Source organism: Anomaloglossus baeobatrachus, chromosome 8, assembly GCF_048569485.1.
Source record: "Anomaloglossus baeobatrachus isolate aAnoBae1 chromosome 8, aAnoBae1.hap1, whole genome shotgun sequence".
NCBI classification, from domain to species: Eukaryota; Metazoa; Chordata; class Amphibia; order Anura; family Aromobatidae; genus Anomaloglossus; species Anomaloglossus baeobatrachus.
Window position 1 is genome coordinate 71,000,963 of NC_134360.1, and position 15,298 is coordinate 71,016,260.

The following is a 15,298-nucleotide window of genomic DNA, read 5'->3' on the forward strand; positions in this document are numbered from 1 at the left end:
CTTTTTAGTACTCGCTCATCACTGGTGCCAAGCTATTTCCAGCACCTCTGCATTACACCCTCCTGCTTTGTTTTTAATAAGCTATAATAATAGCAAAAAATGCTGCAACTTAGTGGCATCCAAAAAGTGGCTGTTGTGCTCCATTATTGTGCCACTTGTGCCAAGCAATCTCAAGCACCTCTGCATTCTACCCTCATGCACATTTTGCTACGCTAATTTTATAGCAAACTCAGGGAATTCCTTGCTGCATTTGATCATTAGGAGGGATAGAAAGTGAGGCTTCCTTTACTGTTCTGGTAGCCACAGAACACGGCCACTGTACCCACCTGTCCACTTTTGCCACGCTATTTAATTTGCCCAAAGAGCTGACTTTTTCTGCCATCCTAAAATTGTCTGGAATACTAATTTAGTGTTCCTTTGCTGCCAAAAAGGTACAACACATGTGCATTCTACACTCCTTTCCATTTCTGGAACGCAATTATTAACTGCAAGTAGACCAGCCAATCTGTGACGAAGGTGCAGGTGTGGATATAATGTAGCCTGCATCCAATGGTGGTTCTCTCGATGTCTGACAGCTCAACAATACCATCTGTTTCCACTTCCAAAACAAGTGATGACCTGCCAATCACACTCCCTGTTGCGGGTATAGGGGTGGAAGTTCAGTGTGAAAAACCATGTGTGACTTTAAGGAATAACGTTTGGAACTCCATTCTATGTCTGAACTGGGTGCAAAAAACCTAAAAAAACATCACTATGGGGAGATAAGGTATGCACACCAGTGACTATGGAAGGGGAATACATGGAATAGCAGAAACTGCTGTGTGAATACTGACATGAAAAATCCAATAGCCATTTGTAAGAATGAAATGTGAAAAATGGAACCTGCATTACTGCCATGAATATATGAATAAAGAGAAATTTAGCTACTGAATTGATCAATGCAGAAGAGCCCCAACACTACGCCAAAGTATTTCTCTACGTTGGGGTCCCTAGCTTGTGTGTGTCCTCTCATGCAGTTAAAAAACTTACCGTGTATGGGACGCTGAGACCCAGGCTATATATGCGTATAATGTGGATTGGCAATAGGTGTGTATGGGGAGGGTTCACAAACGAAAAAACTACTAACATTAAGGAATAACGTTTGGAACTCCATTCTATGTCTGAACTGGGTGCAAAAAACCTAAAAAAACATCACTATGGGGAGATAAGGTATGCACACCAGTGACTATGGAAGGGGAATACATGGAATAGCAGAAACTGCTGTGTGAATACTGACATGAAAAATCCAATAGCCATTTGTAAGAATGAAATGTGAAAAATGGAACCTGCATTACTGCCATGAATATATGAATAAAGAGAAATTTAGCTACTGAATTGATCAATGCAGAAGAGCCCCAACACTACGCCAAAGTATTTCTCTACGTTGGGGTCCCTAGCTTGTGTGTGTCCTCTCATGCAGTTAAAAAACTTACCGTGTATGGGACGCTGAGACCCAGGCTATATATGCGTATAATGTGGATTGGCAATAGGTGTGTATGGGGAGGGTTCACAAACGAAAAAACTACTAACATTAAGGAATAACGTTTGGAACTCCATTCTATGTCTGAACTGGGTGCAAAAAACCTAAAAAAACATCACTATGGGGAGATAAGGTATGCACACCAGTGACTATGGAAGGGGAATACATGGAATAGCAGAAACTGCTGTGTGAATACTGACATGAAAAATCCAATAGCCATTTGTAAGAATGAAATGTGAAAAATGGAACCTGCATTACTGCCATGAATATATGAATAAAGAGAAATTTAGCTACTGAATTGATCAATGCAGAAGAGCCCCAACACTACGCCAAAGTATTTCTCTACGTTGGGGTCCCTAGCTTGTGTGTGTCCTCTCATGCAGTTAAAAAACTTACCGTGTATGGGACGCTGAGACCCAGGCTATATATGCGTATAATGTGGATTGGCAATAGGTGTGTATGGGGAGGGTTCACAAACGAAAAAACTACTAACATTAAGGAATAACGTTTGGAACTCCATTCTATGTCTGAACTGGGTGCAAAAAACCTAAAAAAACATCACTATGGGGAGATAAGGTATGCACACCAGTGACTATGGAAGGGGAATACATGGAATAGCAGAAACTGCTGTGTGAATACTGACATGAAAAATCCAATAGCCATTTGTAAGAATGAAATGTGAAAAATGGAACCTGCATTACTGCCATGAATATATGAATAAAGAGAAATTTAGCTACTGAATTGATCAATGCAGAAGAGCCCCAACACTACGCCAAAGTATTTCTCTACGTTGGGGTCCCTAGCTTGTGTGTGTCCTCTCATGCAGTTAAAAAACTTACCGTGTATGGGACGCTGAGACCCAGGCTATATATGCGTATAATGTGGATTGGCAATAGGTGTGTATGGGGAGGGTTCACAAACGAAAAAACTACTAACATTAAGGAATAACGTTTGGAACTCCATTCTATGTCTGAACTGGGTGCAAAAAACCTAAAAAATATTCATGGCAGTAATGCAGGTTCCATTTTTCACATTTCATTCTTACAAATGGCTATTGGATTTTTCATGTCAGTATTCACACAGCAGTTTCTGCTATTCCATGTATTCCCCTTCCATAGTCACTGGTGTGCATACCTTATCTCCCCATAGTGATGTTTTTTTTAGGTTTTTTGCACCCAGTTCAGACATAGAATGGAGTTCCAAACGTTATTCCTTAATGTTAGTAGTTTTTTCGTTTGTGAACCCTCCCCATACACACCTATTGCCAATCCACATTATACGCATATATAGCCTGGGTCTCAGCGTCCCATACACGGTAAGTTTTTTAACTGCATGAGAGGACACACACAAGCTAGGGACCCCAACGTAGAGAAATACTTTGGCGTAGTGTTGGGGCTCTTCTGCATTGATCAATTCAGTAGCTAAATTTCTCTTTATTCATATATTCATGGCAGTAATGCAGGTTCCATTTTTCACATTTCATTCTTACAAATGGCTATTGGATTTTTCATGTCAGTATTTACACAGCAGTTTCTGCTATTCCATGTATTCCCCTTCCATAGTCACTGGTGTGCATACCTTATCTCCCCATAGTGATGTTTTTTTAGGTTTTTTGCACCCAGTTCAGACATAGAATGGAGTTCCAAACGTTATTCCTTAATGTTAGTAGTTTTTTCGTTTGTGAACCCTCCCCATACACACCTATTGCCAATCCACATTATACGCATATATAGCCTGGGTCTCAGCGTCCCATACACGGTAAGTTTTTTAACTGCATGAGAGGACACACACAAGCTAGGGACCCCAACGTAGAGAAATACTTTGGCGTAGTGTTGGGGCTCTTCTGCATTGATCAATTCAGTAGCTAAATTTCTCTTTATTCATATATTCATGGCAGTAATGCAGGTTCCATTTTTCACATTTCATTCTTACAAATGGCTATTGGATTTTTCATGTCAGTATTCACACAGCAGTTTCTGCTATTCCATGTATTCCCCTTCCATAGTCACTGGTGTGCATACCTTATCTCCCCATAGTGAAAAACCATGTGTGACTGCTGTCCCCACAGTCACAGAGGATGAAGTGCATGCAGATGCACTTGATGGGGCAGGCGGTGGTTTCACAGGCACGCTAGGCCGCATTGTAGCACAGTGAAATTCCCATTGCGACTTATGCTTCATTTTAAGTCGTGTACAGGGTGGGCTCCCCAGTATGCAGCAAAACCAGGCAACAGGAAAAGGACTCTAGGCAGTTGGGTTGATAAATGATTGTTTAACTTTACCAAAACAAACAATAAGAACCATGCATACAATTTAAATAATTGAACAATCTATTCTGTTGCCTACTACCTGCTAATCCCTCTGCGTAGCAGTAATTGTGTGTTTGTGCATGAGTGTGTGTGTGTGTGTGTGTGTGTGTGTGTGTGTGCGAACACGACTTACCAGTGGTGCATCACAAGAGCGTCCAAGTTTTTTACCTAAACATAGACAAAAAACATTACCCCCCCCTGAATACCCTTGTTAGCTGAAGCCTCACAGATAAGGCAGATGATAACAGTGTGAATGCAAACCACACAGGTCTGCAACACAGTCATGGAAATCTTGAAAAGCAACAGTCAATGCAAACATGTGTCGCTGTCCCTCCATGATTTAAACAGTACGTGACAATTTGACAGTGCAGAGGCAGGAAGTCTTATTGTCTATATAGTCGGCCTACCCAGAACAGATATGTGTTTTGCTAATAAAACAAAGTGTTGCGTGCCCGCATTATTGTCTGGGCACAGCCTACCGTACCCGGGTACTGTGATGTCCAGTTGCCAGAAATACAGACTTTACGCTCCTCTCACGGTAAACAGTATAGACAGCACCGGAAGAATGTTGGTCTGTGGCACAGGATGCTGCTCACTGGCGTTACAGTGCTCATCATCAAAATACAAAACGACTCCCCTCACAATTGAACAAAGTGTTTCTGCGGTGGCTCCTTGGTGTAACACACACCTTTAGCTTTTCCTTCTGTTCATAGACAGCATCTCCAAGTCCACACCCGAAGAGCAATTTGATATTGCTATAGTGACCAAACAAAGGCAGATCCAAAATAACAGCAGCCCCTTGTGTGTAGTCTGCAACAATGCATGCAATGAACGGCAAATAAGCATGTTGCATTGACAGTGGGTAAAGCTGAGCAATACACCTTCACGCTATCAATTCATATCCATGTGACACTTCATGGAGGAAGTACTCAAAGGTGTGAGTTTTTGCCTTCTACTTAGATTGTTGACAAATCTTACAGATTCCATGACTTGGGTGATCCTTTGCGATGTCCAGAAATTCACAGGCTAGGCAAGGCTTACAGCCCATGCGACCTGCATAGCCAACACGACTTCTGCTCAGAGTCAAAGTTGTGGCCCAGGATTCAGTTGTTGACGTGCTTCCAGTACTTTGTCTCTGGCCAGGAAGACGCAACGTAACCTCGTCGTCAGTAGCATCCTCCTCCACCTCCTCTGCTGACCTCATGGACTGGCTGACTTTTGTTTGACCGTAAGTGTGGTCTCCAACCTCATCAATCACCCTGTGTGTTTTCATTCCCCTCGTCCTGAGTCCTCCGAGACAACCTCTTCCTGCCCTGACCGAATAGTAAAGTTGTCGTTCCAATCAGGTATCTGTGCTCCTCATCATGTTCCCCATTGTCTCCACCAGGAGGATTTACTTTTTGGAAATGAGGGTGTAGATTAGGCTCAGCACCTTCTTCATCGGGGCCTGGATCCCACTCACAAAGCTTCTGGCCATCTGCGCAGATCATTTCCCCTGTCTCATTGAACTCGCTACCTCAACACGTCAGATTATCTGCTACTCCCGCAAGTTTCAAACTGAATCTGAAAACTCATCTGTTCAGAAATGACTATAACCTTCAATGACACCACCACTGTATGTACCTGACGCTCAACCTACACCACTCCTACTGTCTCCTCCCAAAAATCCTTTAGAATGTAATCCTGCAAGGGCAGGGCCCTCTTCCCTCTGTACCAGTCTGTCTATAGTTACTTGTATATGTATTCTGTATGTAACACCCTTCTCATGTACAGCACCATGGAATCAATGGTGCTCTATAAATCAATAATAATCAAAATAATAATAACTTCCTTGTCTGTACTCACTGCAGCTTTGGAGAAGACCTCTGATTCCCAGGCTATAGTGTGACTGAACAGCTATGCAGACTCAACCATCTCTGTTACCCCATACTCAGCAGGGCTGGTGGAAACTTGAGAGCTGTTAGGAAGCAAGTGCGATTGGGTTGACACCACAGAGGAATGGAGTATTTGGGATCTTGAACTTGAGGTGGAGGAGAGGCCACTTTATGGAGCACTTGAGATCCATTGAAGCAGCTGCTGTTTTGGCCTCATCTACATTTGTTAGCAATGGCCGTGTCCGTGAAAAAAGGGATCATATCAGACTATCCATGGGAAGAAGTACACCTGTTCTTTTGGATGGTATTTGTTGTTACAAAAGGGTGCCGCCTTAAACGCAGGCAGCCTGCTGCAGTTTCAGTTGCGCCCAGGCGTCAGCTGCCATTTAGGGCTGTGCCTCGGGTTGTCCAGCTGGCTGCTTTCTCCTCCACATCTAAGTGTGGAGAGGCGGCTAGTGCGCATGTGTGTGCCGATTTACCCCAGCCGCAGCCTAACTCCAGTGTTTCGCCTAGTGAGTATGCTCAGCCTGACTGTGCCATTCCTGAGGCTAAGTCTTTATTTCGGGCTACAGCGCATGCTCCCACAATTAGTGCGAAAAGCCTCTTTGCACAGGTACTTACACTCCGTGCCGGGTCTAAGTCCTGTGTTGTGCCAAGACACCATGCTAAATCTGATAGTCTTTTTTCAGACACTGTATTTCATGCTACTGAGCATGCTCAGGCACTTACTGCATCAGAGACTAGGTCCGGTAATTAACTCTTTGGCCCTGCCCCTGATGTGGGGGTCCCATATAGACCACAGGGCATCAGGTGTCCTGACGATGTGGCCAGGCCACTCCCAAATGGCTTGCAGAGGCCCGCCCCTATGACTTGTCACCTCATTATTGATGGTCAGACGATGACTGGTGAGGTGTTTGGGTCGTGGCAGCCATGAGGTCATCATTGAAGTTGCGGTTCCAAATATGATGCTAGTTATGCCACTCATGACGTGTCACTCTGCTTTTGTCTCCAGGAGGTGCATTGTGGTCCACCCTGGTTTGGGGCGGACCCAGGTTATAAAAGGGGCATGAGCCAACAAGGAGATGCGCAGTCTTCTATTATGCTCCATAAGAGCACACCTCCATGTGTTGAACCCATTGCTGCTTTAGGCCAGAGGTAGGCAGGGATAGGGCGTCGATGCAGGCCGCCACCACAGTTGGTAACGCAGAACGGTTAAGACCAGCTCCTGTCCTACCAGTCCTGCTTGTGCAGCCCAGTGGCATTAACAGGCCTGCTGCTGTTGATGTGCCTGCTGTCCACAGGTGTGGCCCCTACGCACACGGTCAGCGTACTCAATGGCCCCTGTGTTGTTAACAGGGAGTTCCTGGGCTGGGTGGGCGTGTGGACCCTATGACGCTAACAGGGATCCCAGTCTCCAGATCCGAATGGCGTCTAACTCGGTTCAGGCTACTATTAGTTTCATAGCCACACAGCTCTGTATCCTCCACCTAACCTTCCAGTTGCCAACCTCTCCTTTTCCATCTGGGAGCACGGTGGACACTGACTGCTGATGGGGATATATACCTTTCTCTTTCTTTTCTTATTAATTTTCGTTATATAGCGGTAACATAGTATATACCACCTTATCCAAATCTGACAGTCCCACCGTAACAGATGGTGTTTCTTCAGCAAATGTTACTGTTGCTTAACCACCAAACCCACGGACAAAAACTTTTTTCCCCTTTCCAACACACCTGTTCCCCTTTCCACCAGCATCTGTCCTTTTTCAAATCATTTTGTATATGACCAAAAGTGCAACTCTGCAGGGACACCGTACTCAATGCCATCTCAGCACAGCAGCCAGCCCTCGGTCCCTCAGATGTGGACAAGTAAAAGACCATTTCCTCCTATCCATGACAAAGCGTTGAGATTCACTCTGTGCAGCACTGGTGTTTAGTGGAAAAGCAGATCTAAGATTGCGTACTACCTTCTGCTGATACTCCTGTATACGTGCGTCCCTTTCTATGGCAGGAATTATTTCGCCAAATTTTGTCTTGTACCGGGGATCTAACAGTGTGGCAACCCAGTAGTCAGCATTACTTCGAATTCGTACAATCCGAGGGTCATGTTGTAGGTAGTGCAGCAAGAAGGCGCTCATGTCTCTTGTGCATCCAGGAGGACCAAGTCCTTGGTGTGTTGGTGTCAGAGAGGTGAGAATCGTGCCTCCTTCCTCTGCCCTCTCCCCCCAACCTCGCACAACCGAAATGTGAGCAAGCTCTCACTCATCTGCTGAGTCTTCCATGCCCATCACCAGTTCGTCCTCCATTTCTTCATGGACTCCTGCACCTTCCTCAACACTTTTTGCTGATACTATGCGCCCTTGTTAATCCCTCTCCCCCACCTTGACTTCCGCCTAGGTGCCTCTCACCATCTGGACCTCGTAGATCTTGTTATCCCTTCCGCATATGACTCCTCCTGTACTTCCTCCCCTTCCTTTTGTCCCAACACCTGACTCCGAATAATGCTTACAGTGTGCTCCATCATGTAGATGACCAGAATTGTCACGCTGAGAATGGTATTGCCAGTGCTAAACATCTTCGTCGACATTTGTAAACTGTGTAGAAGGGTGCATAGGTACTTGATCTGACACCACTCCAGCAGCGTGATGTGCACCACCTCTGGATCAAGTTAGCCCAGGCTATATGTCATAACGTATTGCAGCAGGGTTCGGCGGTGCTGCCACAAACGCTGCAACATGTGCAGATTCAAATTCCTGCGTGTCGGCACATCGCATTTCAGGCGTTTAACCACCAGACCTAAAAACTTCTGTAGTGACGAAAGTTGTTGAGCTGCTGTGTGCGAACGATGGAAGTGAGCACATAGCGAGCGTGCCCGCTGCATAAGGCCATGTAGACCGGGATGGTGTTTTAAAAATTGCTGGAGAATTAGATTCAACACGTGAGCCATACAAGGCACGTGTGTCACTGCTTGCTGTTTATGTACCTTGTTGGCCGATCCGCATTTCACCTCTGCTTGTTTTCTGATTAAGTCCTGGCCATCCCATTCTGTTCCTGTTCCTCAATTAATGTTTTGACCCTGCCTGACTACTATTCTCTGGAACTGCAGCCTTCCACAGGTATTGATTACCTTGGGTCCTGTGTAATTCCTAATCCCTGTAAAGGGGTTAAAGGGTTTCAGGGTTCTAGGGGTCCTGCTTGGTGAGTGGCTTCCCTCTAGCTTATCCTTTACAACCCATCTGAGTGTGTGGATCAAGGAAAGTGTTACACTGTGCTCTCTGCAGAAGGCCATGTAGGCCAGGATAGTGCTTTAAAAATTGCTGGACAACCAGGTTCAACACGTGAGCCACACAATGCACGTGTGTCACATTGTCACGGCGAAGGGCCGCACCCATGTTTGCATCATTGTCGCACTCGGCCTTCCCTGGCTGCTGGTTGAGTGGAGACAACCATTGATGAAACTCGGTCTCCAGAGCTAACCATCCACAACTTCTCAGCGGTGTGACTCACATTTCCCATACATTCCAAAGTAAACCTTTGACCACCTGATGGCATTGAGCTCTGCTGCCAGCATAGTAAGGAGGTGTGTGGGATTCCTTGTGCGCAGTTACAAGGAAGGGTGGACTGACCACACAGGGTTTGGGCCGAGGTGGAGGACCCACACGAAGTTGAGGAGGCAGAAGCAGTGTATTAACTTCTACATACAGAGGAAGGATTGACACAACTCGTGGGGACGGCAAGACTTGTACAGCAGACCCTTCTCCATCTCTCCCCATAGTAACCCATTGCCCAGTCAGTGACATGTAATGCCCCTTTCTATGCTTACTGGGCCAAGTATCTGTGGTGAAATGCACCCTGTCACACAGAGTTTCTCAAAGAAGCGGTGATGTTTGGTGCGACATGCTGGTGTAGCGCGTGCACGCCTTTGTTGGAGGAGTGGCGCCTGGGCATCGGCTCTTGGGGCACTGCGATGGGCATAAGGTCTCGAAAATCCTCGGTTAAAAAGGTTGGAAAGGCAGCATTTTGGTAGCCAACAGTTTACAGATGCTGAAAGTCAGCCTCTAAGCCATGTCATGCCCTTCTAAAAGCATGTAAAACACAGCAAGGGAACTCCAACCACAGTCTCCCTCATTTCCACTAATTGCGCCACACACACTCCACTTGACTGGCATCAGTTGACCCCCATTTTCAAGATGAAAAAGATGCTTTGCATGAAGCACTCTCAAAAATACGCGTGCCTTTCGCCTACCCTGGCTGACCCAGGGGAAGAAAAGTCCTCTGAGAGCCATGACTTGTTCATCTTGGTTCTTTTTTCAAAAGCGAGGGGACTCCAACCACAGTCTGCCTCGTTTCCACTAATTGGGCCACACACACCCCACTTGACTGGCATCAGTTTACCCCCATTTTCAAGATGAAAAAGATGCTTTGCATGAAGCACTCTCAAAAATACGCGTGCCTTTCGCCTCCCCTGGCTGACCCAGGGGAAGAAAAGTCCTCTGAGAGCCATGACTTGTTCATCTTGGTGAACGTTAGTCTGTCCACATTGTCAGTGGACAGACGCATGTGCTTATCTGTCAGCACACCCCAGCAGCACTGAGGACACGTTCCGAGAGTACGCTGGCTGCGGGACACGACAAGATCCCCAAGACGTACGTGGTGAGCTCAGGCAATTTATCCAGATTGGAAGCCTAAAATGAGGAGGGCTCAAGTTGCATAGTAATGGCATCGATGTTCCCTTGCATATACGCATATATATCTGTGTCTCCTCTTCTTTTTCCTTGTCCAGCTCTTTTGTTTTCGCATGAGTATATGTCCTTGTCACTTTTGCCATGTGTTTGTGTTGTGAGTTGTTTGTCACCTTTTGGACACCTTTGAGGGTGTTTTCTATGTGTTTTTATGTGTTTGTGATTGCCTCCCATAGTTTCCTAAGCGGTTCGAGTGGTTCGCCGAACCGAACGCGAACCAGACCTCGGTTCGGCGAACCAAGCTAGAGCCGAACCGCGACCAGTTCGCTCATTTCTACTCTGAACCCTAGAACGCATACCTGGGGCCTCACAGGCCTGCTAGGTCATTTGTTTTCTATGGTAGATTGTTATGCTTGCGTGTTCTAGGGTTAAGCTGACCTTAAGACTGGGGCTTATGCGCTGTCCCTTATCTCGAAAGTAGGCTCAATGGTAGCCAGGTTCGAGCCCCCAGCATGACCCTGTCTCCTGTCCGACCAATATTACTATGCCATACCCACCCAGGGAGCGGGCCGGACCTCTAGTAACAAAAACCTCACAAATAGGCACAGACAAGGGTAAATGGAAACTCATGCACACCGCACTCAAACACAAAGGAGGGACAGTAAGTGAACTGGGGAGTAACACAAACAAGGGTAGGAAATAAATACACAACTGGAGAACGCACACACCACGCAGAAATGCAACTTGAAGATCACTATAGGACTGGATAACCACAGGAACCGAGGAAGAAAAAGCCATTTCTGGCACTCAGCCCCAGAATCCAGAATCTTATAAAGGCTGGTAATCAGCAGCCAGAGTTCACATCAGACGATCACAGGACAGCAGAAATTAACTCCCATTGTGCTGGAGAGCAGTGAAGCCCGAATCAGGCAAAGCCAAAGCTAGGCTATGCAACTAAAGAAACCCAGGCTGTTCATTGAACTCTGTAGTGTGAACAGAGTCTGACGCCGCCATGACACTCAGCCAGTACAACGCTGAATACCGCACAACACAATCCTTTCTTGTTGTTTCATGTTGTGCTAAATATTAAAATTTAACTATTCTTTTGCCAAGGCACACGTGGTAGGATCTCACCTATAATATGTTACTATAGCTTCTTTCGAGTTACAATGTAATATCTCATACATAAAACTATGCTCAATATCCATATCGCACAAATCCAGAATATGGTAGTAATGCATATCAGTGTAGCCATGTGCACATACAAGTGACCGATGCTGGATATCAGCCCTTGGTCCAAGATACGGAACCCTGCACAGAACTATGCAATCAGAAATACTGGACGATAGGAAGAAACTGACAGTCAGGGGCATGAGTCTTTGGTCACGGTTTTTGCAATGAGTATTTTCGTAATCATAATGGTATTCATACTGATATCTGTTTTGCAGGATAAGAGCGTATGGATGGACATAGCCCTGTAAGGTGAAAAGAGATAATGGGGGCTGGTCACCTGGCTTGAGGGGTGGATTTTTTCCATTTTCAAGCAAGCAGAAATGTCAGTGTAGGATATTTATTAGTTTTTTGATTTACTCTTTTTTTGCTGCATATTTCTGAGTTTAGCATTATCATTTATATATATATATATATATATATATATATATATATATATATATATATATAAAATGTGTGTATACAGTTAGGTCCAGAAATATTTGGACAGTGGCACAAGTTTTGTTATTTTAGCTGTTTACAAAAACATGTTCAGAAATACAATTATATATATAATATGGGCTGAAAGTGCACACTCCCAGCTGCAATATGAGAGTTTTCACATCCAAATCGGAGAAAGGGTTTAGGAATCATAGCTCTGTAATGCATAGCCTCCTCTTTTTCAAGGGACCAAAAGTAATTGGACAAGGGACTCTAAGGGCTGTAATTAACTCTGAAGGCGTCTCTCTCGTTAACCTGTAATCAATGAAGTAGTTAAAAGGTCTGGGGTTGATTACAGGTGTGTGGTTTTGCATTTGGAAGCTGTTGCTGTGACCAGACAACATGCGGTCTAAGGAACTCTCAATTGAGGTGAAGCAGAACATCCTGAGGCTGAAAAAAAAGAAAAAATCCATCAGAGAGATAGCAGACATGCTTGGAGTAGCAAAATCAACAGTTGGGTACATTCTGAGAAAAAAGGAATTGACTGGTGAGCTTGGCAACTCAAAAAGGCCTGGGCGTCCACGGATGACAACAGTGGTGGATGATCGCCGCATACTTTCTTTGGTGAAGAAGAACCCATTCCTAACATCAACTGAAGTCCAGAACACTCTCAGTGAAGTAGGTGTATCTGTCTCTAAGTCAACAGTAAAGAGAAGACTCCATGAAAGTAAATACAAAGGGTTCACATCTAGATGCAAACCATTCATCAATTCCAAAAATAGACAGGCCAGAGTTAAATTTGCTGAAAAACACCTCATGAAGCCAGCTCAGTTCTGGAAAAGTATTCTATGGACAGATGAGACAAAGATCAACCTGTACCAGAATGATGGGAAGAAAAAAGTTTGGAGAAGAAAGGGAACGGCACATGATCCAAGGCACACCACATCCTCTGTAAAACATGGTGGAGGCAACGTGATGGCATTGGCATGCATGGCTTTCAATGGCACTGGGTCACTTGTGTTTATTGATAACATAACAGCAGACAAGAGTAGCCGGATGAATTCTGAAGTGTACCGGGATATACTTTCAGCCCAGATTCAGCCAAATGCCGCAAAGTTGAATTCTGTTGTAGAGGTTTCATTTCAAATCCAATGTGGTGGCATGCAGAGCCCAATTCGCGAAAATTGTGTCACTGTCCAAATATTTCTGGACCTAACTGTATATCCATATATACGGTGTATATGTCGCGGGCAGAGGAGGGGACGCTGCGCTCTCCCACTGCTCGGGTCCGGCTGCGGCTGCTGCTGCGGCTTGCTGCTGCTCGGTGGCTCGAGCGATGGGCCGGATCCCGGGGACTTGAGCGGCGCTCCTCGCCCGTGAGTGAAAGGGGTTTGGTTTTGGGGATTTATTGTCCGTGACGCCACCCACGGTTGTGGTGATTTTTGATAGCACCACCGCTGCTCTGTATGGGGATCCCGGGAGCGGTGACAGGGAGCAGCAAAGTTGTTAGTTCTCCCCTCCGTGGGTAGGGGGTGGTTGTCCCGGGGCCCAGTGATGAGGTGGAGGATGAGGGATGGCAGGGCCGGTGCAGGGGTTGGTGAGGTGCAGGGTCGCGGGGGCAGCGCTGTGCCTTACGGCACGGTGGTACTCACTCAGCCTGAGACGGTGACACAGTTCTCGGTAAAACACACGGCTGGAAAGACGGTTCCCACGGACGGCTGCTGTTGCTTTTCCCCGGTAGTTAACGGTGACTGTCTCTTTCCCTGCACCTACGTTCACTGTTGGTAGCGATGGATTCCCACCGGTAACCCGCTCCCCGACTTGGATATGGGCCGGAGGAGCCCCTCTATGCCCGCAGGCGCTGGCCCTGAGAAACTGGTGCCTTGGCGGTGGCGGTGTCTCTCTCATACGGTTGGACTGTTGCCTTCAATCGGGACTTGGTTGTTTGGAGACCCGGAGGTCCCCTTCACTGATGGATTTGGCAAATTCACGGCGACTCCTAGCCTTGCCGGGATCCGAAAGGCCCCTGCCAATGGTGCTGGCTTCTCCTTGTGTACCGGTCTGGTACCGCCGGGCCACCACCCGTCCGCGGTCCTTACGGTAACTCCGATAGGCCACTCCTGCAGATGGTCACCGCCGTCTGCTAACCTTGCTGTCTCGGTCCGGGGCACACACCCGGACCAACTTCAGGCTCTCAAACTGTCACTTTTCCTCCTTCTACTTTCACTGCACAACTACTCACTCTCCTCTCCAAAACTGAACTCCTTCCTCTCCAAACTCTATCTGCCTGTTTTTCCCGCCTCCAGGACTGTGAACTCCTCGGTGGGTGGGGCCAACCGCCTGGCCCACCCCCTGGTGTGGACATCAGCCCCTGGAGGAAGGCAACAAGGATTTCAGGTTTAGCTCAGGTGTACCTAACCGGGGTGTAGGGTGTGGTGGTGTCATTACCTGTGACCCCTGGCTTGCCCAGGGCGTCACATATATATATATATATATATATATATATATATATATATATATTATATGTACAGTACATATATATATATGTACTGTACATGTAGCATATATATATATATATATGTTGTCTAAGCTGAAACTAAACGCTGTAACATTGCTTGTCGTATATGATGATATATAATAAGTCGATGACAATATCTGACAATAGTAATTGATACATTTTACATTATCTCTTCTCTCTAGCGATGCCGGCAGTGAGAGAACAATTTACAGATGAAGTGGCAGCGGCACCGTCTATTGAGAGGTTTTCCAGTATTCATAGACCACCATGGCTTGAGTTAACCTGTTCTGCTTTATACCCAACAAGTTCTTTACAGAGGGTAGCCCTCAATTCCTTCCAGTCTACCAATCCACAATATCCTGGCCTGGAAAGTAGAATGACCTCCATAATTCCTTCAAGCATGGGTGTTCAAAGACCCCTACCGACATCTGTATTCTCTGTAGTACCAAGCCATTGTACCAATCCTTTTCTCTAAGCAAAGCAAATGTCAATAAAATTAATACCACCTAAATATAACGTGTTCTTACTTATAGGTATGGTCAACATTAAATGAGTTTCCTATCTCACATAGTATTAGCATAATTTTTCATGAAGATTTCCCAGAAAAATCCTTGGGTTCTCCATTGACTTGTGTTAGGGTTGTCATTCATGATGAATACCAGAATAGTACTTTGGTATTCGTTACCGAACACGAAAAGTTAATATTTACCCATCACAAGATACAACACTTTTGTATTGCTCTATCACC

General features: G+C 45.8%; 1 protein-coding gene across 2 annotated transcripts in view; it reads left to right on the forward strand.

Annotated features, from left to right (window-relative positions):
* The window catches only part of ENTHD1 (ENTH domain containing 1), a 150,543-nt gene extending 135,498 nt beyond the window's left edge, over positions 1-15,045 (forward strand). For both annotated transcript variants that reach the window (XM_075320848.1, XM_075320847.1), the window contains exon 7: positions 14,733-15,045. In XM_075320848.1, the coding sequence (XP_075176963.1) occupies positions 14,733-15,025 (293 nt within the window). In that variant the 3' untranslated portion in view covers positions 15,026-15,045. The remainder of the gene's footprint in view (positions 1-14,732) is intronic.
* The last annotated feature ends 253 nt before the right edge of the window (positions 15,046-15,298 follow it).